Below are 26,470 nucleotides of genomic sequence, written 5' to 3' on the forward strand. Positions count from 1 at the left end.
CAATAAACATCAGGGTGAATATATCTCCTTGAATTAATGTTTTTGTATTCTTTGGGTAAATATTCAGTAGTGCAATTACTGGATTGTAAGGTAGTTCTAGTTTTAACTTTTTGAGGAACCTCTATGCTATTTTCCACAGTGGCTGCACCAGTTTGCATTCCCACCAAGACTGCATAAGCGTTCCTTTTTCTCTACGTCCTTACCAAACTTGCTGTTTCTTGAGTTTTTTATTTTAGCTATTCTGACAGGTGTGAACTGATCTCTCACTGTGGTTTTGATTTGCATTTCCCTGATGATGAGTGATGTTGAACATCTTTTCATGTGTCTGTTGGCCATCTATATATCTTTGGAGAAATATCTGTTCATGTCTTCTGCCCATTTTTTGATTGGATTATTTGTTTTTTGGGGGTGTTGAGGCGTGGCAGTTCTTTACATATTTTGGATATTAACCCTTTATCAGATATGTCTTTTGCAGTATCTTCTCCCATTCAGTAGGTTGAAAGATTCTGCCTTGAGGTGACCCTGGAGCCACAAATCCCATAATTCTTAGAATTATGTGATAACTTAAAAGTTTTAGAAACTTTTATTTAAAATTATGCTTTAAGGGTATCTGGCTGGCTCAGTTGGTGGAACATGTGACTCTTGGTCTCAGGGTTGTGAGTTTGAGCCCCACATTGGGTGTAGAGATTACTTAAAAATAAAATCTTTTAAAAAATAAAATTATGCTTTAGACTGTTATATAATGCCTTGAACTATATATAAAGCCATGGGAGTGTAGTCTTTTTCAATCATTAAACAAATCAGGTCTTGAATGCTTTGAGTCTTTGTTAATTGGATTTGCCCTCTCCCTTGTCCCTTTCCCTTTCCCCATATTTTCCATCCACATGTTATATAGGTTAGTAAGTTTTTTTTTTTTTTTAATGTAAAGGAAAAGTTAATCCACAAGCATATTTCAATGTGGGAAATTATGCCAACAGGAATTTTCTTTATATACATACACATATGCATATGTAGTAATTAGTAATCTGCTTAATGAAATCTAATCATTGTACAATTTAATCATGACATCTAATCTGGCAAGTGTATAAGCAAATAAAAAAAACCTTCATTTTTGGAAAACACTTAAAAAATTTTTTTTCAACGTTTATTTATTTTTGAGAGACAGAGACAGAGTGTGAGTGGGGGAGGGTCAGAGAGAGAAGGAGACACAGAATCTGAAGCAGGATTCAGACTCTGAGCTGTCAGCATAGAGCCCGATGTGGGGCTTGAACTCATGAACCATGAGATCATGACCTGAGCCGAAGTCTGACACTTAACTGGTGGACACTTAACCACCCAGGTGCCCCTGAAAAACATTTTAAGTATAGGTTTTAATTAACAACTTCTATATTTGTTTTTCTGATTCATAGCAACTCCCTGCTGTTAGAGATGGAAATCAGATACAGATTCTTAGAAAAAAATTAAAAACAAAAACTGACTTTCTCTTTTTCTTCTATTTCTATTCCAAAAGATTTCGGTTATAAAGATAGAATTTTGGTAATTACAAAGTATTCCATTCAAATTTAGGCCAATAATGAGAGAAATTATTAGTGATAGAAGCTTTAGTGTATTTCTGATACTCTGTTCAATTTGACAGTTCTGACCTTAGAAGCATTTTAACTTCTGAGACCCATTTTATTTTACTCCACATTCCAAAGTAGAACTCTCAGTTTACCTTTTTTTTTTTGTAACAAAAATATCTGTACATCATTTTTCATTAGACCTGATGACTACTTTTAACAGTTTTTGTTGGCTTTTGTTCTTTCCACTAAGGCTTCAAAATATGAAGAACCAATCTTTAGTCCAGAGCCTAACCCCTTGGTAAGGTCTGAACCTTCTCCCCAAAGCAGTCTTCTTGGTTGTGGCCTAGGAATGGGAGACTATTCCTGAAAAAAACATGTTTTGCCTTTCATAGTAAACTCAAAGGATCCTGGTTGTTTCCCTGATAAATTCAAGACAGCACATGCTTTAAGATTATGTAAAAGAAGCACAATTGCCAAAAATTAAGAATACTTTATATTTATACCACATTTAGAGATAGACCACTTTTAACACTCTGATCTATATGCTTCCCAACTTTTCTATATGTACGCACACATGTATTTTACAGCCTGTGCTAGTTTTCCCCTTTTTTCTCTCCCTTAGAGATTTACTGCAGATCAAGGACCCATGCTTGGACTCAGGTTCAGTAAACTGGGGTTATTCAGACTACTACTCCTGTACTATATGTAGCCTTTTCTTGTATAATTTATGTCTCTTTAAGGTGTCTAATTTTGGTCTGTGTGGCAAACACTCGTAGTTCATTGTTTAATGGGGTTGCAGATGATGGTAACATTGCAGGTATCCCTGAAAATAAATTTGTTGTGTGTTTTAACTTGAACATTTCCTACCAGAGTTAGAAAAACAGTACCTAACTGATGAGAGTGTCATTGATCTTGGGAATTTTGGAAACTTTTGTTAGTTCTTGTGTTAATATGTGACAGTGGTTACTTAGTGTCTTAATTTTAGCTCTAAATCTAAGAGAGATGCATAGAGAAACAACTTTCAAAATGTTAACTAGTTTTTAAATTTTTAATAGAAGCATGGATATTATAAATGATGGAGGTTTTATATACTTATTTCCATATTTCTAAAATTAGTATATTTCATATTGAAATGCTAAAAAAATGTAAATATAAAAGAATAGTTAACAGTTATCATGTTTATTAGTATGTCTTTTGGTTCACAAAAAATGATTTATGCTGATCTCTAGTTCCAGAAAGCTGACTCTGATCTGGATTACATTCAATACAGGCTGGAATATGAAATCAAGACTAATCATCCTGATACAGCGGGCAAGGTAATCTGCAAAAGAAATATATTTTTAACAGATTATTTTATTAAAAGATTTTCTGATAGTATTTCTAATAGCAGTATAATTTAAATTATTAAGTAATAAATTTATAGAACCTTAAAATATTTTTGTGTTGGAAACTTGATCACAGCATACCAGAGAGATTATACCCATAGTCAAGGAAATTTGTGGCTCTTATTTATTTATTTATTTATTTATTTATTTATTTATTTATTTATTTATTTTGAGAGAGAGAGAGAGAGAATCCCATGAGGGCAGAGAGAGTGAAAGAGAGAGAGAGAGGGAGAGAGAGAGAGAGAGAGAGAGAAACCCGAAGCGGGGCTCAAGCTTACCTGGTGCAGGACTCGAGCTCACCTGATATGGGGCTCAAACTCAAGAACTGTGACACCATGACCTGAGCCTAAGTTGGATGCTTAACTGACTGAGCCACGCAGGTGCCCTGGCTACTTTTTTTTAACCCTTAACCAAGAATTATTGAATCCAAAGGTACCAACTACTGTGGAAGCCTCTGAAATTCTGAGAGTATAGTTATCTCTAGAGTAGTGGTTAAATAAGAAAGGAGAAACCATGGCAGTCACGATACTCTCTGAGGAAGATGATGATGTACTATAAATTTGTTATATGAACTGTGATTTTTGCATAAAATTATGTACTTAGTTATTCTAAGTTTAGATTGATTAGAAATATTAACTCTGTTTATATACCATAAAATTATAACTATGTGTCCACATGCCCATGGAGATATAAACAATTATTTTAAAGTAGTTTTTTTTTTTTTTTAAGTTCATATTTGAGAGAGAGAGAGAGAGAGAGCACAAGTGGGGAATGGGCATAGAGAGGGAGAGAGAGAGAATCCCAAGCAGGCTTCGTATTACCAGTCAGAGCCCCATGCAGGGCTGGAACCCATGAACCCCAAGATCATGACCTGAGCTGAAGTTGGACGCTTAACCCACTGAGCCACCCAGGCACCCTAAGGAGATGGTTTTTAAGCATTGTCTGTTAACATTAATTGACCACTTATAATGTTTCTCTCTGACAGCACTTGCCAACAGACAAGAAATATCATATAATTTTGAAAAAAATTTTTATACAATTAGGAATTATTTTGAATTGGGTGGAAGTGCAAATTAAAATAACACTTCTTTTTATTCCCCTCCCTCCCCCCCCCAAAAAAAACCCCATTGTTTTATTGAAGTTAGTGGACACAGAATGTTACATTAGTTTCAGGTGTACAACATAGTGAGTGGACAACTCTATACATTATGCTATCTATGCTCAACACAACTGTAGCTACTACCATCTCTTACCATACAACACTATAACAGTATCATTGATTTATATTCCCTATGCTGTACATTTCATCCTGTGACTTATTCATTCCATAACTAGAAGCTTCTACCACCCACTCCCTTCATCCGTTTTGTCCATCCCATCATCCTTCTCCCCTCTGGCAACTGCCAGTTTGTTCTCTGTATTTATGATGGTTTCTGTTTTGTTTGTTTGTTCATTTGTTTTTTTTTTTTTTTTTTGGTTTCTACATATAAGCAAAATCATATGGTATTTGTCTTTCTCTGTCTGACTTATTTTCACTTAGCATAATACCTTTTTGTCCCAACATGTTGTTCCAAATGACAAGCTCTCATTCGTTTTTATGATTGGGTAATATTCCATCATACATATATACCACATTTTCTTTATATTCATCTAACACATAGGTTGCTTCTATATTTTTGCTATTGTAAAGTAATGCTGTAATAAACATAGGTGTGCATGTATCTTTTCCAATTAGCCTTTTTGTTTTCTTTAGTGTGTGTGTGTCTGTGTCTGTGTGTGTATTCTCTTTGGGTAAATACTAAATACTAGTGGAATTAACTGGATCATATGGTATTTTCATTTTCAATTTTCTGAGGAACCTCCATACTATTTTCCACAGTGGCTGCACCAATTTGCATTCCCACTGACAGTGCATAAAAGTTCCGTTTTCTCTACATTCTCATCAACACTTATTATTTCTTGTCTTTTTTGGTACTAGCCATTTGATAGGTATAAGGTGTTATTTTGTTGCAGTTTTGATTTGCATTTCTCTGATGATTAGTGATATAGAGCATCTTTTCATGTATCTGTTGGCCATCTGTATGTCTTCTTTGGAAAACTATTTAGGTCCTCTGCCCATTTTTTTGTTTTTGTTTTTGTTATAAAGTTTCTTTATTGCCTTTTTATTTATACCTGTCCCCTGTCTTACCTGTTTTTATCATTAATGACATTGACTATTTAATTAAAGAATCTAGGCCTGTTGTCTTATAAATTAGTCTGTAATTTTGATTTTTCTGATTATTTACTTGTGAATAGCTTCCGTTTGGATATTTTCATCAGAATACAATAGGTAATGTTGTTAACATCACATTGTATCATATCCAGAGAGATGTTAAGTTTGATAATTTGATTAAGATGTCTCCTGTCATGTTCATACATTATTAAAAAATACTTTGAGAGTTTGTTGATATCCTGTTCATCCATTGGCTATAGAACCCAGTGATGATATCTGCCTGAATAAATTATATCAGTGATTGCAAAAAAGTGATTTTGTAATTCTCTCACTAATTGTGTATTTTTTACCCAGTATTCTTCTGTGAAAATAAATTTTCACTGTCCCCTCCTTTCTTTCCTTTCCTATGGACTTGGAAACTTGTTTTTGTTCAATATATCAATAACTATTGTAAACACCATTGCTTTTAATACTTCAATTCCTCAAAGTTGTCCAGTGGGGAGGACCCCTCAGTGCCTCCTCAATCAGTCTTTGTGCACTTTTTTGCTTTCTGGTGCATTAAGTCACATTGTACCTTCTATCCAAACCATTACCAATACTTCCTTCAAAGAAATTAGTTCCTTTTACAGGGAAATGATGTTTAGAAACCAAGAATTGTCCAATTCTCTTGCATATTGGAAAAATCATTTTACTTATGTGAATTTTTCATTTGTCATTTACTTCCCGCACTTCTTTTCTGCTGTTTTGTAGTATCTCAAGAAAGGTCATGTGTTAGGCCTTTTTGAATATCATGTTTTTTAATGAGGCTGTTATATTTGGTTATGCAATTTGCTCAAGAATATTGTGCAGGAGGCACTGGTGCTAGTAAATTATAGCTTTAATTCCAGCAATCACTTTGAGAATTTTTTAAGCCTGCTGTGTTCCTGTGCCAGTGGGTTATCTTCTTGCAACTTCTGTTGTTTCCTCTTCAGAGGAAGAAGATGGTTCAGGCAACAGATGGACATGGCTCAAAGAGAAAGCATGTAGCTCATAAGTCTTCATCTGTTTATTGATCTCTGTTCTTCCAACTTTGTTTAGCAGCCTGTTTGTCTGGATTAAGAGTCTATATCAGACAAAATAAAGATGACACCTCTAACTTTTCCTTGCTCTACTGTAGCAAAGAAGAGGCCCCAACATAGGCATTACCAGCTTTCCCTGTGGCTACCCTCACTCCATTTCTCAGTCTTTCTTTTTATTATTATTATTATTTTTAATATGAAATTTATTGTCAAATTGGTTTCCATACAACACCCAGTGCTCATCCCAACAAGGTGCCCTCCTCAGTACCCCTCACCCACCCCCCCCCCCCCCATCCCCCATCAACCATCGGTTTGTTCACAGTTTTTAAGAGTCTCTTATGTTTTGGCTCCCTCCCTCTTTAACCTTTTTTTTTTTTTTTCTTCCCCTCCACCATGGTGTTCAGTTAAGTTTCTCAGGATCCACGTAAGAGTGAAAACATATGGTATCTGTCTTTCTCTGTATGGCTTATTTCACTTAGCATAACACTCTCCAGTTCCATCCACGTTGCTACAAAAGGCCATATTTCATTCTTTCTCATTGCCAACTAGTATTCCATTGTGTATATAAACCACAATTTCTTTATCCATTCATGAATTGATGCACATTTAGGCTCTTTCCATAATTTGGCTATTGTTGAAAGTGCTGCTATAAACATTGGGGTACAAGTGCCCCTATGCATCAGCACTCCTGTATCCCTTGGGTAAATTCCTAGCAGTGCTATTGCTGGGTCATAGGGTAGATCTATTTTTAATTTTTTGAGGAACCTCCACACTGTTTTCCAGAGCGGCTGCACCAGTTTGCATTCCCACCAACAGTGCAAGAGGGTTCCCGTTTCTCCACATCCTCTCCAGCATCTATAGTCTCCTGATTTGTTCATTTTAGCCACTCTGCCTGGCATGGAGTGGTATCTGAGTGTGGTATTGATTTGTATTTCCCTGATGAGGAGCAATGTTGAGCATCTCTTCATGTGCCTGTTGGCCATCTGGATATCTTCTTTAGAGACGTGTCTATTCATGTTTTCTGCCTATTTCTTCACTGGATTATTTGTTTTTCGGGTGTGGAGTTTGGTGAGTTCTTTTTGATTTTGGATACTAGCCCTTTGTCCGATATGTCATTTGCAAATATGTTTTCCCATTCCGTTGGTTGCCTTTTAGTTTTGTTGATTGTTTCCTTTGCATTGCAGGAGCTTTTTATCTTCATGAGGTCCTAATAGTTCATTTTTCTTTCAATTCTCTTGCCTTTGGGGATGTGTCAAGTAAGAAATTGCTGCGGCTGAGGTCAGAGAGGTTTTTTTTCTGCTTTCTCCTCTAGGGTTTTGATAGTTTCCTGTCTCACATTCAGGTCCTTTATCCATTTTGAGTGTTGTCCAGCTCTCCCAGCACCATTTGTTAAAGAGACTGTCTTTTTTCCATTAGATATTCTTTCCTGCTTTGTCAAAGATTAGTTGGCCATACTTTTGTGGGTCTAATTCTGGGGTTTCTATTCTATTCCATTGGTCTATGTGTCTGTTTTTGTGCCAATACCATGCTGTCTTGATGATTACAGCTTTGTAGCAGAGGCTAAAGTCTGGGATTGTGATGCCTCCCGCTTTGGTCTTCTTCTTCAAAATTACTTTGGCTATTTGGGGTCTTTTGTGGTTCCATACAAATTTTAGGATTGCTTGTTCTAGCTTTGAGAAGAATGCTGGTGCAATTTTGATTGGGACTACATTGAATGTGTAAATAGCTTTAGGTAGTATTAACATTTTAACAATATTTATTCTTCCAATCCACAAGTATGGAATGTTTTTCCATTTCTTTTTATCTTCTTCAGTTTCCTTCATAAGCTTTATATAGTTTTCAGCATACAGTTCTTTTACATCTTTGGTTAGGTTTATTCCTAGGTATTTTATGATTCTTGGTGCAATTGTGAATGGGATCAGTTTCTTTATTTGTCTTTCTGTTGCTTCATTATTAGTGTATAAGAATGTAACTGATTTCTGTACATTGATTTTGTATCCTGTGACTTTGCTGAATTCTTGTATCAGTTCTAGCAGACTTTTGGTGGAGTCTATAGGGTTTTCCATGTATAATACCATGTCATCTGCAAAAAGTGAAAGCTTGACTTCATCTTTGCCAATTTTGATGGCTTTGATTTCCTTTTGTTGTCTGCTTGCTGATGCTAGCACTTCCAACACTATGTGAAACAACAGCAGTGAGAGTGGACATTCCTGTCTTGCTCCTGATCTCAGGGGGAAAGCTCTCAGTTTTTCCCCATTGAGGATGTAAATATTAGCTGTGGGCTTTTCATAAATGGCTTTTATGACGTTTAAGTATGTTCCTTCTATCCCGACTTTCTCGAGGGTTTTTATTAAGACAGGACGCTGAATTTTGTCAAATGCTTTTTCTGCAGCGATTGACAGGATCATATGTTTCTTATCTTTTCTTTTATTAATGTGATGTATCACATTGATTGATTTGCGAATGTTGAACCAGCCCTGCAGCCCAGGAATGAATCCCACTTGATCGGTGAATAATTCTTTTTACATGGTGTTGAATTCGATTTGCTGGTATCTTGTTGAGAATTTTTGCATCCATATTCATCAGGGATGTTGGCCTGTAGTTCTCTTTTTTTGCTGGGTCTCTGTCTGGTTTGGTCAAAGCAATGCTAGCTTCATAGAATGAGTGGAAGTTTTCCTTCCCTTTCTATTTTTTGGAACAGCTTGAGAAGGATAGGTATTATCTCTGCTTTAAATGTCTGGTAGAATTCCGCAGGGAAGGCGTCTGGTCCTGGACTCTTATTTGTTGGGAGATTTTTGTTAACTGATTCAATTTCTTTGCTGGTTATGGGTCTGTTCAAGTTTTCTATTTCTTCCTGTTTGAGTTTTAGAAGTGTGTGGGTGCTTAGGAATTTGTCCGTTTCTTCCAGGTTGTCCAGTTTGTTGGCATATAATTTTTTATAGTATTCCCTGATAATTGCTTGTATTTCTGAGGGATTGGTTGTAATAATTCCATTTTCATTCATGATTTTATCTATTTGGGTCATCTCCCTTTTCTTTTTGAGAAGCCTGGCTAGAGGTTTATCAATTTTGTTTATTTTTTCAGAAAACCAACTCTTGGTTTCATTGATCTGCTGTAAAGTTTTTTTAGATTCTATATTGTTTATTTCTGCTCTGATCTTTATTATTTCTCTTCTTCTGCTGGGTTTGGGGTGTCTTTACTGTTCTGCTTCTATTTCCTTTAGGTGTGCTGTTAGATTTTGTATTTGGGATTTTTCTTGTTTCTTGAGATAGGCCTGGATTGCAATGTATTTTCCTCTCAGGACTGCCTTCGCTGCATCCCAAAGCATTTGGATTGTTGTATTTTCATCTTCGTTTGTTTCCATATATTTTTTAATTTCTTCTCTAATTGCCTGGTTGACCCATTCATTCTTTAGTAGGGTGTTCTTTAACCTCCATGCTTTTGGAGGTTTTCCAGACTTTTTCCTGTGGTTGATTTCAAGTTTCATAGCATTGTGGTCTGAAAGTGTGCATGGTATGATCTCAATTCTTTTATACTTATGAAGGGCTGTTTTGTGGCCCAGGATGTGATCTATCTTGGAGAATGTTCCATGTGCACTTGAGAAGAAAGTATATTCTGTTGCTTTGGGATGCAGAGTTCTAAATATATCTGTCAAGTCCATCTGATTCAATGTATCATTCAGGGCCCTTGCTTCTTTATTGATCCTGTGTCTAGATGATCTATCTATTGTTGTAAGTGGAGTATTAAAGTCCCCTGCAATTATCACATTCTTATCAATAAAGTTGCTTATGTTTGTGATTAATTGTTTTTTTTTTTTTTTCAATGTTTATTTATTTTTGGGACAGAGAGAGACAGAGCATGAACGGGGGAGGGGCAGAGAGAGAGGGAGACACAGAATCAGAAACAGGCTCCAGGCTCTGAGCTATCAGCCCAGAGCCTGACGCGGGGCTCGAACTCACGGACCGCGAGATCGTGACCTGGCTGAAGTCGGACGCTTAACCGACTGCGCCACCCAGGCGCCCCGTGATTAATTGTTTTATATATTTGGGGGCTCCGGTATTTGGCGCATAGACATTTATAATTGTTAGCTCTTCGTGATGGATAGACCCTGTAATTATTATTTAATGCCCTTCTTCATCTCTTGTTATAGCCTTTAATTTAAAGTCTAGTTTGTGTGATATAAGTATGGCTACTCCAGCTTTCTTTTGACTTCCAGTAGCATGATAGATATTTCTCCACCCCCTCACTTTCAATCTGAAGGTGTCCTGAGGTCTAAAATGAGTCTCTTGTAGACAGCAAATAGATGGGTCTTGTTTTTTCATCCATTCTGATACCCTATGTCTTTTGGTTGATGCATTTGGTCCATTTACGTTCAGTGTTATTATAGAAAGATACGGGTTTAGAGTCATTGTGATGTCTGTAGGTTTCATGCTTGTAGTGATGTCTCTGGTACTTTGTGGTCCTTGCAACATTTCACTCACAGAATCCCCCTTAGGATCTCTTGTAGGGCTGATTTAGTGGTGATGAATTCCTTCAGTTTTTGTTTGGGAAGACCTTTATCTCTTCTATTCTGAATGACAGACTTGCTGGATAAAGGATTCTCGGCTGCATATTTTTTCTGTTCATCACATTGAAGATTTCCTGCCAGTTGTTTCTGGCCTGCCAAGTTTCAGTAGATAGGTCTGCCACTAGTCTTATGGGTCTCCCTTTATATGTTAGAGCGTGTTTATCCCTCGCTGCTTTCAGAATTTTCTCTTTATCCTCGTATTTTGCCAGTTTTACTATGATATGTCATGCAGAAGATCGATTCAAGTTGACGTCTGAAGGGAGTTCTGTGTGCCTCTTGGATTTCAATGACTTTTTCCTTCCCCAGATCAGGGAAGTTCTCAACTGATTTGTTCAAGTACACCTTCAGCCCCTTTCTGTCTCTCTTCCTCTTCTGGAATTCCTATTATATGGATATTATTCTGTTTGATTGCATCACTTAGTTCTCTAATTCTCCCCTCATACTCCTGGATTTTTTAATCTCTCTTTTTCTCAGCTTCCTCTTTTTCCATAATTTTATCTTCTAATTCACCTATTTTCTCCTCTGCCTCTTCAATCCGAGCTGTGGTCGCCTCCATTTTATTTTGCATCTCATTTATAGCATTTTTTAGCTCCTCATGACTATTAATTAGGTCTTGATCTATGTAGCAATAGATTCTCTGCTGTCCTCTATGCTTTTTTTCAAGCCCAGTGATTAATTTTATGACTATTATTCTAAATTCTTGTTCCGTTGTATTGCTTAAATCGTTTTTGATCAATTCATTAGCTGTTGCTACTTCCTGGAGTTTCTTTTGAGGAGAGTTCTTCCATTTCATCATTTTGGGTATTCCCTGGGGTGGCGCAGAACTGCAGGGCACCTCCCCTGTGCTGTTTGGAGTAACTTGTGTTGGTGGGCGGGGCTGCAGTCAGACCTGATGTCTGTCCCCAGCCCACCGCTGGGGCCACAGTCAGACTGGTGTGTACCTTATATTCCCCTCTCCCAGGGGCAGGACTCACTGTGGAGTGGTGTGGCCCCTGTCCAGGCTACTTGCACACTGCCAGGCTTGTGGTGCTGCTTTAATGGGATCTGGCGTATTAGCTGGGGTGGATCCACAAGGTGCACAGGGGTGGGAGGGGCAGGCTTAGCTAGCTTTGCTGTCGGTGGTCCCCTGCGGGAGGGGCCCTGCAGCTCTGGGAGGGAGGAAGACCCATCAGAGGGATGTATCCACGGAAGCACAGCATTGGGTGCTTGTGCGGTGCAAGCAAGATCGGTGATGGGAACTGGTTCCCTTTGGGATTACGACTGAGGGATGGGAGAGGGAGATGGTGCTGGCCAGTGCCTTTGTTCCCCGCTGAGCTGAGCTCTGTCTTCCGGGGTTCAACAATTCTCCCTCCTGGTGTCCTCGCCTTCCCGCTCTCCGATCAGAGCTGTTGACTTTTAACATTCCAGATGTTAAGTCCTGCTGGCTGTCAGAACTCACGGTATCCGGCTCCTCCGCTTTTGCAAGCCAGACTTCAGGGGCTCTGCCTTGCTGGGTGGGCTGCCCCTCTGCTGCCCTGGCTCCCTCCCGCCAGTCCGTGTAGCATGCACCATCTCTCTGCCCTTCCTACCCTCTTCTGTGGGCCTTTTGTCTGTGCTTGGCTTTGGAGAGTCCGTTCTGCTAGTCTTCTGGAGGTTTTCTGGATTATTTAGGCAGGTGTGGGTGGAATCTAAGTGATCAGCAGGACGAGGTGAGCCCAGCACCCTCCTGTGCCGCCATCTTTATCCCTAGTCTTCTTTGCCCATTTTTTTAATCTGATTTTCTGTGTGGGGTTTTTTGGTATTGAGTTGTGGGAGTTCTTTTAATATTTTGGATATTAATCCATTATTTGATATATCATTTGCAAATATCTTCTCCCATTGAGTAGGTTGCTTTTTTGTTTTGTTGGCAGTTTCCTTTGCTGTGCAATTTGGTATAGTTTTTTTTTTTTTTTTAATTTTTTTTTTTCAACGTTTATTTATTTTTGGGACAGAGAGAGACAGAGCATGAACGGGGGAGGGTCAGAGAGAGGGAGACACAGAATCGGAAACAGGCTCCAGGCTCTGAGCCATCAGCCCAGAGCCCGACGCGGGGCTCGAACTCACGGACCGCGAGATCGTGACCTGGCTGAAGTCGGACGCTCAACCGACTGCGCCACCCAGGCGCCCCTTTTTTTTTAATTTTTAAAAATGTTTTATTACTTTTGAGAGACAGAGCCAGAACATGAGTGGGGGAGCAGCAGAGAGAGAGGGAGACATAGAATCTGAAGCAGGCTCCAGGCCCTGAGTTGTCAGTGCAGCAACTGATGCAGGGGTTGATCCCACAAACTGTGAGACCATGGCCTGAGCTGATGTCAGATGCTTAACTGATTGAGCCACCCAGGCACCCCATAATGTAGTCTTAATATTTTATTTTTGCTTTTATTTCTCTTGTCTGAGGAAACATATCTAGAAAAATATTTCTATAGCCAATGTCAAAGAAATTACTGCCTAGGTTTTTTTATAGGGGTTTTATGGTGTCAGGGCTCACATTTAGGTTCCAAATCCATTTTGAGTTTATTTTTGTCTGTGGTGTAAGAAAAGTAGTCCAGTTTCATTCTTTTGCATGTAGCTGTCTAGTTTTCCCAGCATCATTTATTGAAGAGACTGTTTTTTCCCCATTGTGTATTCTTGCCTCCTTTATTTATTATAGATTAATTGAGCATATAAGTGTGGATTTATTTCTGGGCTGTTTTATTCCTTTTATCTATGTATCTATTTTTGTGCCAGTACTGTACTGTTTTACTACAGCTTTGTAGTATATCTTGAGATCTGGTGTTGTGATACCTTCAGCTTTTTTCTTTCTCAAGATTGCTTTGGCTATTTGGGATCTCTGTGGTTCCATAAAAATTTTAGGATTATTTGTTTTAGTTCAGTGAAAATGCTATTGGTATTTTGATAGGGATTGCATTGAATCTATAGATTGCTTTGGGTAGTATGGACATTTTAACAATATTCATTCTTCCAATTCATAAGCATGGATCATCAACATTTCTTCGTGTTGTCTTCAATTTCTTTCATTAGTGTTTTTTAGTTTTCAGAGTATAAGTCTTTCACCTCTTTGGTCAAGTTTATTCCCAGGTATTTTACTCTTTTTGGTGCAAATAAAAATGGAATTTTTTTCTTAATTTCTCTTTCTGCTACTTAATTATTAGTGTATAGAAATGCAGCCAATTTCTCTGTATTAATTTTGGGTCCTTCAACTTTATTGTATTCATTTATTACTTCTTTATTTTGAATTACATTTTTTTAAGTAGGCTTCATGCCTAACATGGAGCCCAACATGAGGTTTGAACTCATTACCCTGAGATTAAGCCCTGAGCTGAGATCAAGAGTTGGAGGCTTAACTGACTGAGCCATCCAGGCGCCCAGTAAAAATAAAATCTTAAGGGGTGCCTGGATGGCTCAGTCGGTTGACCGTCTGACTTCAGCTCAGGTCATGACCTCATGGTACATGGGTTTGGGCCCCATGTCGGGTTCTGTGCTGACAGCTTGCTCAGAGTCTGGAGCCTGCTTCAGATTCTGTGTCTCCTCTCTCTGCCCTTCCCCCATTCACGTTCTGTCTCTCTCTGTCTCTCAAAAATAAATAAATGTAAAACAAAAAAAACTTAAAAAAAAAACAAAACCCAAGAAGTTTTTGTGTGGGTATTTCCTTTTATTTCTCTTTGGTTTATACCTAAGAGTGGAATTGATGGCCGTATAGTAACTCTACGTTTAATATTTTCAGGAACCACCAAATTGTTTTCCAAAGCCGTTGTACCATTTTACATTCTTTTTTCTCCATTGTGGTAAAATATGTATAGCTTAAAATCTATCATTTTAACCATTTTTGAGTGCAAGTTTCAATTGTATTAATTATATTCACATTTTTGTGCAACCATCATCACTACCCATCTCCAGAACTTTTTCATCTTTTTAAACTGAAACTCTGCACCCATTAAACAATAACCTTCCATTCCCCCCTCCCTTCAGTCCCTGGCAACCACCATTCTACTCTTTGTCTCTATGAACTTGACTTTGTCCATTTGTAGCTGGGTCATTTCACTTAGTGTAATGTCTTTGATGTTCATCCATGGTATAGCATATATCATGATTTCCCTCCTTTTTAAGGCTGAATAATACTCCATTGTATGTATATACCATGTTTAAAAAATCCATTTATCTGTCAGTGGACACTTAGGTTGCTTCCATCTTTTGGGTATTGTGAATAATACTCATAGGTACATTTATTTATCTTTCTGGGTCTTTGTTTTCTTTTTTTGTTTTTGAGAGAGAGAGCATACGCACAGGTGCAAGCAAGGGAGGGACAGGGAGAGGGGCAGGGAGAGGGAGAGAGAGACTTTTTAGCAGACTCCACATCCGGCATGGAGCCCAACATGGGGCTTCATCTCCCGACCATGAGATCATGACCTGAGTGAAATCAACAGTTGGATGCTTACCTGACTGAACCACCCAGGTGCCCCTGGGTCCTTATTTTCACTTCTTTTCTATATATACCTAGAGGTAGAATTGCTGGATCATATGGTAATTCTCTGTCATGTTTTGAGGTCCTATAACTTTTTATTTATTTACTTATTTTATTTCATTAAAAATTTTTTTTAATGTTTATTTATTTTTTGAGAGAGAGAGTGACAGAACATGAGCAGGAGGGGGCAGAGAGAGAGGGAGACACAGAATCTGAAGCAGGCTCCAGGCTCTGAACTGTCAGCACAGAGCCTGATGCAGGGCTTGAACTCACAAACCACAAGATCATGACATGAGCTGAAGTCAGATGCCTCACCGACTGAGCCACCTAGGTGCCCCATTTGTTTATTTATTTTAAAGATTTTATTTTTAAGTAATCTCCACACACAACGCGGGGCTCAAACTCACAACCCTGAGATCAAAAATCGAATGCTTTACCAACTGAGCCAGCTAGGTGCCCTGAGCAACTATAACTTTAAATACTCATAATATTTATCTAATAACTCCCCCTTTATTTGTGTTATACTTGGGAAGAAAACCATGATCTTAATGTTTGTTGAGTTCACTGACATTAGTTCAAATGATTTTATATATATATATCAAGGAACAAGAAAGTAACCAGTTAGACTTACTTCTAATATCTCTACATGGTGATAGTGCAATAAACATTCATTGAACATTACTATGTACCAACCTCTATGATTGTGTGTGTGTGTGTTCATATCCACATACATACATATAATTTTGTTTAGCTGCATTATCCTTATTCTAGTCTACTGTGATTTGGAGTCTGTTGGTAATTGTGCATAAATAAAAGTCAACACTTTTCAATAGAATCCACTTAAATATAAAGATATAGTAAACTACAAACTCCTGTTACCATGTTCCTCACCTATATTTGTTTCAGAAAGATAATTTTGTTTTCTTTTGAGCATTTTCTTTGCAGATCTTTCTTTCTTTTTTTGCCCATAATCAAACTTTATTGAAAAACTGATACCAAAATAGGAGATCACTGCTATATACTTTACAAAATTAAACATAATTACATTATCTTGGTAGATTAACTGGAATTACTGAATTGATAAGGCTTTCTGCAATATAACACAAATTCAAGACGTTGTGTGGATTATTAGTGTTGCTCTCTTCTAAATGAACACCCTTCTGTGAGTCTGGCCTTTCCTTCTGTTGGGTGGCACAACACTGTTGAACAGCCTACCCAAAGAGCCACTGTCTAAGCATGGCTGCAAACCATGGTAATCTTGTAGCAACTTAGATGTTTTACATCCATAAAATTGGAATTTAGGCTTTTAGCTAGCTGTGTCTCTGTATGTTTTTTGTTTTTCTAAGGACGGGTATAGTAAATCTCTAGCCAATGAGGACAGGTCTCAATATCATTGGGGTATATACTGAGAAGACACCTGGAAAGGTATCATAATATACACATTCCTTTATATACCAGACTATACATTTGGTGTCATCTATTATTTCTTTGCTCCTATCAAACATACCACTAAGTTCTCTTAAGTGTTTCCTTTTTTTTGTTTGTTTTTAAAAACCCAATGTATTTACTTAATATAGTCATCACAAGGGCTCAACCAGAGACTTAATTTAAAAAACAGAAACAAAACAAAAATAACACCACGGTTTAAGATAGAGTTCTAGGCAGAAATGAAGGAAAGGACAGACGATCTAAGGAAAAAATAAAAAGACAACACAAGGAAAGAGGGTAGACAGCCAGGGATCTTGGCTGGAGACCTGCTTTGAATAGGTTTCTTGCAGATACTTCTTATATGCTATAGGGTTTTTCTAGAGCTCAGCAGCAAGTGTGTTCAAAGGGCTATTGATGTTAGGTTCTAGCAGGCTCTGGATGGACTGTAGGATGGTCCTGATGTCATACAGTGCAGACCACTTATCTTTCAGGATGTCCAGGCAGATGTTACCCTGGGTGTCCACGTTGGGGTGGTAGCAGGGTGTGAGGAACTTTACTGTAGGCATATTGTAAGGGTAGCCCCTGGGCAACTCCAGGGAGAGCTTATACCTCAGGTCCTCGTATACTGTGCCAGCTGCTTCATGGATGGTCCCACCCATTTGAAAAGGTTGTCTGATTCAGGGAAGGCAGAAATTCCTTTGTCACCAGACATCATAAGGATCATTAGCTTCTGCTATAGCCTCTTGCCCACGGGGCCCTGGGCGGCATCCCCGCTGGGCTCAGCTCCTTTGCTGGCAGTGGCTGGGTTGCAGTTCTGGGAGGCCATCTGGACGGCGAGACAGAGAGAAACTCAGAGAGCACAACTGCAACTGCCTCTTAACGGCTTTCATGGTATCTCTCTTTTGTCCCTTTCCTACTTCTTTTTTTTTTTTTTTAAGTTTTTATTTATTTATTTTTTTAGTCATTTGTACATGAGGCTCAAACTCACAACCCTGAGATCAAGAGTCGCATGCTCCTCCAACTGAGCCAGCCAGGCGCCCCTGTCCCTTTCCTACTTCCATTGCTCATTCTATAGGTCTTGATCACTACCTGAAGGATTATTTTAACAGTTTTAAGTTAGAGTTTCTCTTCTTTTTCCTTCTTGTGAGAATCATCTTTATTTACTATTAATATCATCAAAAGCTTAGAGAAAAATCTCCAAGGAAACAAGGAGTAGAGGGCCATAAACTGAGTCTCTGTCACAGCCAGGAGATAAAGTCCATGAAGGAGATATCTGAAGAGTAGGAAGATAACCAAGATAGTATATATAGTTTTATAGAAATCAAGAGTTCATTTTAAGAAGATAGGAACAAGAAGAAAACATGAGAAAGGGTATCCAAATTATATGCTATTGGACAAGCTTATCTTTTGCTTCTTTGCAAAAATTTGGCAAAGGATGTTCGTCTATGGGATGTTATTATTATAGGACCTGGACAGTTGGTGGGAATGGAGTGAGAAGAATGAAACTGGTTTTAAAGCAACAACAGAGTCAGGAGAAGGAGTTAATTTCCCCCCAGGAGTTCATTTCTCCCCAATATAGGGAAGTTCTATATATATATTTGAAGTCTGTACAAAGGGAGATATTGAAAAGGTTATAGAAATATAGGAAACTTAAGGCTGTGGAGGATGTGGGGAGGAAACAACAATAATAGTGGTAGTACTAGGGGCTGAGTAGGGATGAGAATACCCATTGATGTTTTCCTTTTCAGATGAAAAGGCAGGAAGATGGTGTTTCTACTAGATATTTTCTATTTTCTTCGTATAATAGTTGGTGAGGTCTTGTGCCAAGAAGGAGTAGATGCTAACTGGAGGGAGTGGCGGAAGTTTGGAATAGTTAGTATTGCAGGGTTTGCTAAGGAGCCATCAGGGAATGAAAAGAATTACCAAGTGTCAGAAAGGACCCTTTTGAAATGCATTTATGGAATACTGTTTATATTCTGAAATGAATTTGAGGGGCACCTGGATATCACATTCAGGTAAGCATCTTGATTAACCAACTCTTGATTTTGGCTTAGGTCATGATCTCACAGTCGTGGGATTGAGCCCCCCCTGTTGGGCTCCTTGCTGGGCATGGGGTCTGCTTGGGATTCTCTCCCCCACCCTCCTTCTTTGCCCCTCCCCAGCTCAGTTGCGCATGTGCTCTCTCTCTCAAAATAAAGAAACATTTAAAATGAATTTGAACGGGCTCCTGGGTAGTTCAGTCGGTTAAGTGTCCATCTTCGGCTCAGGTCATGATCTCCTGGTTCATGGGTTTGAGCCTCGCATCAGGCTCTGCACTGACAGTTCAGAGCCGGGAGCCTGCTTTGGATTCTGTGTCTCCCTCTCTCTCTGCGCCTCCCCCGCTTGCACTCTATCTCTGTTTGTCAAACATAAATAAACGTTAAAATGAATTTGAAAAACCAACGTAACCTATAAATATAGTCTCTTGAGTTGGTGTGAGTTTGTATAGGAAAGTCAATTAATTGGTACTTATACATACTTAAGCCTCATGACAGTATGTTTAAGAATTTTATGATATGTAGTTTTAAATTTTCTTACTCATTAAGAACAAAATAGTTCCTTTAATCACCTTCTGAATAGTATTTAGAATTGTATTTTAAAAATAATATGTAATTAATTATGGTGAACTATGTATTAAATGTTATTTATCTAATGTCACCTTATTTGCTTATTTTAATATTGCTATTTTGTGTGCATCTGTTGGTTATTTCTGGACCTAAGCTTTAAATTACTTGAGAATAGGATTTAGGTCTTATGCTTCTTTATTCCTCTCCTCCCATCCTCTATTACACAGTTGTGTAATTAAATACAGTGTTCAATTAAATGGATGGTAGAATGTGTTGTACATACCCTAATTCTTAAAAGAAGCTTAACTTTTCCTTTTCACAATTTAATATATTATTTTTTTCCCTGATATAGAGAAATCCAGTTACACTCTTAAAGGAATTGTCAGCAATAAAGTCTCGATATCAAACTTTGTATGCCCGCTTTAAACCGATTGGTATAGAACAGAAAGAGAGTAAGAACCGCATTTGTGCTACTGTCAATAAGACGATGACCATGATACAAGAACTACAAAAGCAAACAGATGTGGAGGTAATGCTTCCAATTGACGAGTTGGATTTGTAGAGTTTTAATTCTGAGTGTCTTTTTGAAAGATGAGCCCCCATTTTCATTTTGAGATTCAGCATTCAGTTTGAACTGTTGATAGAAATGAGATTTTCCTGATTCCTGAAGTATAATAGTTCTTATCTCCTTTTGTTTTAAAATAAGCATGTGGACTTGACGTGGTTACTAAAGAGGTGTGCTATCTTTGATTATATAGCCATGGCAGAAGAGAAACATTTCTAATGCTTATTAAATCTACCAACTTGTAGTTCGTTTTAGAACTAGTGAGACTGAGAAATCTGGAAAGCATCTATACCAGTGCCTTGTTTTAGTTCTCCTTTTCTACAGTTGGGTTGGTGGGCTTGGGGAATCCTGACCTTCATTCTCTTTCTCCATTCCTCATTGCCCTCTGATTTCTTGTAAAAATCCTTGTAATTGTGAACCTTTATCACTGATTATGTAAAACTCTTCAGATATAATGGAGTAAAAAAAAAAAACCAGTATGAACTGCTGACCTAGGCAGTATCATCTTAAATAGCCAACTGAAGGATTTGGTAGAATTTTCATTTACTATTAAGGCAAAGTTGAAAGCTTTCTTTTTTTCTTTCTTTCTTTCTTTCTTTTTTTTTTTTTTTTAGAGAGAGAGAGAGAGTGCGTACAAACAAACACAGGGGAGGAGCATTGGGAGAGAGTGAGAATCCCAAGCAGGCTCCATACTCAGTGTGGATCCTGACATGAGTCTCTATCTCATGACCATGAGATCATGACCTGAGCCAAAATCAACCCAGGTGTCCCCAAAGTTGAGGGCTTTCAAAAGAAAAGATAGTTTATATGTAGTTGGAATCATAGAGTAGAACTTAATTATATGGACAAAAGACATCTATATAATTTTTTTTATCTCTGGTGTCAACTCCAACCAGTTAACTGGTAATACCTGCTTAGAGTGCTGTATTAAGGAACTGTGTTTGGGTGTTGCACAAAAGCTATCGTTACGGGCACGCAGCTAGGGGCAGAATACATGGGGTTTTATTTGTTTGTTTGTTTATATATTTTTACCAACCCTGAACTAAATTTGGTTTAAGATACTTGAATTACAGGCTGGTAGTGAGAATAAATCTCAAAGGTTGATTACCAAGGTTAATTTGGTCAATAATTCTTTATATTACCAATGGCAGAAAAGAGAATAGTACCTGATTAAATTTTTCAAATGGTACCTTCAGTGGCACCTGGGTGGCTCAGTTGGTTAAGCATCCGACTTCAGCTCAGGTCATGATCTCACTGTCTGTGAGTTCGAGCCCCGTGTCAGGTTCTGTGCTGACAGCTTAGAGCCTGGAGCCTGCTTCTGATTCTGTGTCTCCTCTCTCTGCCCCTCCCCAGACGCTCACTCTCTATGTCTGTCAAAAACAAAATAAAAACATTGTAAAAATTTAAAAAATAATGAAATGATACCTTTGATGTATTTCAGATGGTTGTTTTGTTTTGTTTTATTTTTTTGGTGCAAAAAGGTGATTTTATTAAAGCACGGGACAGGATCCCTGGGCAGGAAGGGCTGCCTTTAATTTTTTTTAAAAATATGTATTTATTTTTAAGAGAGAGAGATTGTACATGTGTGCATGAAAGCAGGGGAGGGGGAGGGACAGTCGTTCTGAAGCAGGCTCTGTGCTGACAGCAGAGAGCCTAATGCTGGGTTCGAACTCACAAACTGAGATCATGATCTAACGCTGAAGTTGGATGCTTAACTGACTGAGCCACCCAGGTGCCCCGGATGTATCTCAGGTGTTATATACCTCAGATATTATGTCATGGGGAGAATGATTAGTGGCGGAGGAAAGAGTGATTAGAAAGCACATAGAGAGAGGAGTGCCTGGGTGGCTCAGTAGGTTGATCATCCAACTCTTGATTTCAGCTCAGGTCATGATTCCAGGATCGTGGCATCAAGCCCCACATCAGGCTCTGTGCTGAGTGTGTAGCCTGCTTAAGATTCTCTCTCTGTTTGCCCCTTTCCCCAACTCATGCTCTCTCTCTAAAATTTGGGGAAAAAAGAGGGGGTCACAGAGGGAATAGGAAGTAGGAGTTTAAAACAGGAAGGGTGTGGCAGATATCTCCTCTGCTGTCCTGCCCACTGCTCCCTTGTGGTGTATTCAATAAACTTCTATCTCCTTAAAACAAACAAACAATAAAAAACAAACAATAAAAAACAAACAAAAAACAGTAAGCGTCATGACACATACTGATAAGTAAAATGCAAAAACAGTATATTTATGATAGCAGTATATATATATATATATATGTATATATAAATACAACTCAAGGCATATTCTTCATTGTTGGTGATCAGAGTGTGAAAATAGAAGCATATAAACTTGTTCTAAGGAAACATCTTGAGGAGAGATTAAATGTAGTTCTAAATGTACATATCAACATATATGTACAGAAATCCATAAATTTATTGAAGCACAGGATAAATTTAGGTGGGTGAAATAAAAGTCACTATTTTGGGTTTTTTTGTTTGTTTTAAATGTTTATTTTTGAGAGAGAGAGAGAGAGCACACACACAAGAAGAGGAGGGGCAGAGAGAGAGTGAGACAGAATGTGAAGCAGGCTTCAGGCTGTCAGCACAGAGCCCGACACAGTGTTCAGACTCTCAAACTGTGAGTTCATGACCTGAGCCGAAGTCGGATGTTTAACCAACCCTGATGCTCTGAAAAGTGGTATTTTGAATGTTGTGGTAATAAAAATTGTCCCCACTGGGTACAGTCAGTAAAAACTATATTTCTGACTAAGATTAAAAAGTGGTATAGAAAATAGTTATAATAGTGATAGAGGATTTCAGTCATCTAATTATCTGTAAAGTTCTTCATTCACTTAAAAGATGTACCTGCAGGGGCACCTGTGTGGCTCAGTCAGTTGAACATTTGCCTGTTGCTTTTGGGTAAGGTCATGACCCTAGGGATGTGGGATTGAGCCCTGTACTGGGCTCCATGGTGAGTGGGGATCCTACTTGAGATTCTCTCTCTCTCCCTCTGCCCCTCTCCCCCACTGGTGCTCTCTCTGTCTCTGAAAAAAATAAAATAAAAAAGAAGTATCAGCAATGAGCAATAATTATATTTAAGGTAGAAAACTAATGGAGCTTTTACTTTGGATTACATTACAAATAAGGAGAGATGACTGAAAGGTTGGTTATAAACCTTGAAGAAGGGGATAATATTTTCGATTCAATGATGGCCATGTTGGGAAATGTCAGATGTGGTGGGACTTGTATCTACTACTTTAAAAATGAGATAGGAGAAAGTTTAGAGAAAATTTTCATGATCAAAATGTGGAAGAAAAGAAAATGGCATCTGTAGAGAGTTGTATAAACAAAAATAGTTCTATGAGCCCAGAATTTAAAAGACATGTAAGGTAGACCTTATAAAGGAAGTGTAGAAAGAGGTGTGTCAGTCATAGGGACAGAACTGTGAGAATACTTATGAAAGCCAAAGGCTAGATTAAGTTGAGGCTTCGGAAATTTTCTAAAATAACCAAAAGGGCCTTTAAGATTATTTTGGGAACATGAAGAACGATAAAGGGATAAACTTACTTAAGGCAAATGTTGCTTTTTTATAGACAACAGAAAGCAAATAGAAAGTAAAACTGTTCAGGTATTATCTTGCTATATCTTTTTTTTTTTCATTCTACTTCTTTTAGAGAGAGAGAGAGAGAACGTGAGTGGGAGAGAGGGGATTCCAAGCAGGTTCCGCTCTCAGCGAGGAGCCGACAAGGGGCTCAATCCCACCACCCTGGGATCACCACCCGAGCCGAAATCAAGAGTTGGAAGCTCAACCAACTGAGCCATGCAGGCACTCCCCTTGTTATAGTCTTTATAAGAGTGCAAGGATAGAAAATATGTTTGAATTGATAATATTAAAAAATGGGACTTGAATTTATAATATTAAAAAATAAATAGGGAGGTGAGAACAGAAAAGGAGGTGAAAGGAATACTTTTTAGTTAATATAAAGACATTAAGGCTTAAATACACTTAATTATAAAGATGACCACCAAGACACACACACACACACACACACACACACACACACAGGACTAGATTGGTTCCAAAATAAAAATGACCAAAACAAACCCCCAAAACAAATATAATTAAAAAGGTATTAAAAACAGAATGTGTGGTATTCCACTGAGCTCTGAAACATTTGTATTAAGGAAGAAAATTTTCTACAAGTTTTAGATTGGTTAATTCCTGGAAAAATTCTTTGAAAATTTATGAAACAGGTCGTCTGAAATCTCTTGAACAGTTATCACAACAAGAAACATGGACTCATGGAGAACAAAGTCCTTTCAGAATAATACCATTTCCTGTTTTTGAGATAGAAGAGGGAAATTCTGTAATTATTTGGGTTGCAGAAAGGCATATGATTGTTTTTCATTTTATCTATGTGAATATTTTTGGTAAATGTTGGCTTAATCAGCCAAACCAGCTGGGCAGCCCAATAGCCAAATGTGGCTGTACAAATTAAAATGTATTATTATTTTTAAATTTTTTTAATGTTTTTTATTCATTTTCTGAGAGAGAGAGAGCAGGGAAGGGGCAGAGAGAGAGAGGAAGACACAGAATCCGAAGTAGGCTCCATGGCCTGGAGCCTGATGTGGGGCTTGAACTCATGAACCATGAGATCATGACCTGAGCTGTAGTCAGACATTTAACTGACTGAACCACCCAGGTGCCCCTAAATTAAAATTTAAGGTAATTAAATAAAATTAAAAAATCAGTTCTTCATCTACTGATTAGACAGCACAGATATAGAATATTTTCAGCATCACAGAAAGTTCTGGTGGACAGCACTGCTCTAGAGATTCTTATTCTGTAGGTATAGTGTGTTCCAGATTCGGCAGTCTCTCTAGAGATGACCTATATAGTTAGGCGGAGTTGTAACTATTTGATTCTTCACGTTGTACTTTGTATAATTTCCCCATTAACCCTGTTTTAGCTAGCCCAATGGTTAGTGCCCTATGAAAGTCCTTTACATTTCCATTTGGCTTCTATTCTTCCTTTTGCTATTTGCTCCTGCCTGCTTTAGGCAGATACTGTTTGCTGGGTTGTTTTCTCAGCATCTATTCGCCCTTGCTGCCTAATAGAACACTGCCTTTCTTGAGATGTGTGCCATCCCTAGCTCGTGTCTGGGGCAAAGTTGGTGCTTTCCTCAGCTTCAGGGCGTGCATCTCATTGGCAAGGGAAATGGATTTTCTTTTAACTAAATTCACTCAGGAATGGGTTTGTAACCCATGTGACATGTGAGAAGGGAAAGTCTAGACGTAGGAAATTAGAGTTTCCTCACTGCTGAGAGAGAGACCTCTAGGAAGAGAAAACTTCTTTTCTTCTTCTAAACATTATGTATAGATGTGATGCCTAGAACTGCTAGAGCCATTTTTCCTTTCAGCTTGAGGATAAACCACCACCAAGGATATTAGATAAGGTGGAAAAACCCAGTCTTTATGTTGAGCTGCGGAATAAACCAGTCCTGAAGTCTGACCTTTTTCTGTAGTTATTGTGCAGTGATAATAAATTTTCTTATTATTTATCCATTTTTAAATGTATTCCTGTCACTTGCAGCTAAAAACATCTCAATTATCCTTCAAAATTTAGTTCAATTTAGTTCTCCACTTCTGAGGAAACTTCCAGACTATTTTATTCACATTTCTTTCTCAAAATGCTTTTAGAATATAGCAGTCAAATGTGACTTATTTAGTTTTGTTAAATTACAGTCCTTAAACTGTTTGATTTATTGGTTTTGTTTCTTAAACTTAATTGCAAGTTCTTTGAAAGCTCAAACATTAAAAGTACCTTGTATTTGGATAGCCAAATATCTATTTTATCCTGCCTTCCTAATTTGTGATAATAGACATAGTATGAGCTTATGGAAACATAAAAAAAAAAGCAGAAATTAACTAAATTACACAGTTTTTACAGATTTTGAAATAAAGATTTTCTCATTTGTTTTTTTAGCTGTCACCACTGACTAAAGAAGAGAAAACTGCAGCAGAGCAATTAAAATCTTTTGTTCAGACTTATGAAGAAGTGGACTTGCAAAAGGGAATTCTAATGGAGAGGAGATCCATTCCAGAAAGATTTAAGAAGATGTCTTGTTAGCACTCGATGACTAGAGGTGGGGGGATGGAGAAGGAGATTTGGCTTGGGAACTGGATAGTGATGCCTTTCACAAGAGAAGGTCCTATAAGAAGGGCAGATATTATATGAATAAAGTTCAGCCAAAAACATGGAATGGGAATAAAGGGATTTAAATGTATGTATGTACACACAGTCTTATTATTTCAGACAAGGAAGTCACGTAACACTATTTTGCATTTGTTTTTGTATAATTGGGAGAAAATGGATGTCCTGGCCTATCATAAAAGGATATTTATGTACTATTGGTCAGTAGATATGAATGAGCATGCTTTGGAAATTAACGGATAGAAAAAATATTTGTATTATATTATACATTATATGTATATAATTTTATTTTTGAAAAGTTTTGATTATAGGTAATGGTCACATTATTGGAGACTGCTAATATGTGACCTAAAATCCTCCACAAAAGCTAACATTAGTAATAATAAATTGGCTTTTCTGTGACA

The 26,470-nt window shown here is 37.8% G+C and overlaps 1 protein-coding gene and 2 pseudogenes across 3 annotated transcripts in view; 1 reads left to right on the forward strand and 2 right to left on the reverse strand.

Annotated features, from left to right (window-relative positions):
• SKA2 (spindle and kinetochore associated complex subunit 2) overlaps positions 1-26,470 on the forward strand; it is a 47,228-nt gene extending 20,758 nt beyond the window's left edge. Inside the window, exons 2-4 of one of the 3 annotated variants that reach the window (XM_045488204.1) lie at positions 2,792-2,878; positions 19,651-19,827; positions 25,839-26,470. In XM_045488204.1, coding sequence (XP_045344160.1) covers positions 2,792-2,878; positions 19,651-19,827; positions 25,839-25,982 — 408 coding nt within the window. In that variant the 3' untranslated portion in view covers positions 25,983-26,470. The remainder of the gene's footprint in view (positions 1-2,791; positions 2,879-19,650; positions 19,828-25,838) is intronic. The other 2 variants (XM_045488205.1, XM_045488203.1) reach the window with 2 other exon arrangements.
• On the reverse strand, positions 16,325-16,769 carry LOC123604202 (annotated as a pseudogene).
• Positions 16,816-17,754, reverse strand: LOC123603377 (annotated as a pseudogene).

The sequence above is a fragment of the Leopardus geoffroyi genome, chromosome E1 (assembly GCF_018350155.1).
Source record: "Leopardus geoffroyi isolate Oge1 chromosome E1, O.geoffroyi_Oge1_pat1.0, whole genome shotgun sequence".
In the NCBI taxonomy this organism is placed as follows: Eukaryota; Metazoa; Chordata; class Mammalia; order Carnivora; family Felidae; genus Leopardus; species Leopardus geoffroyi.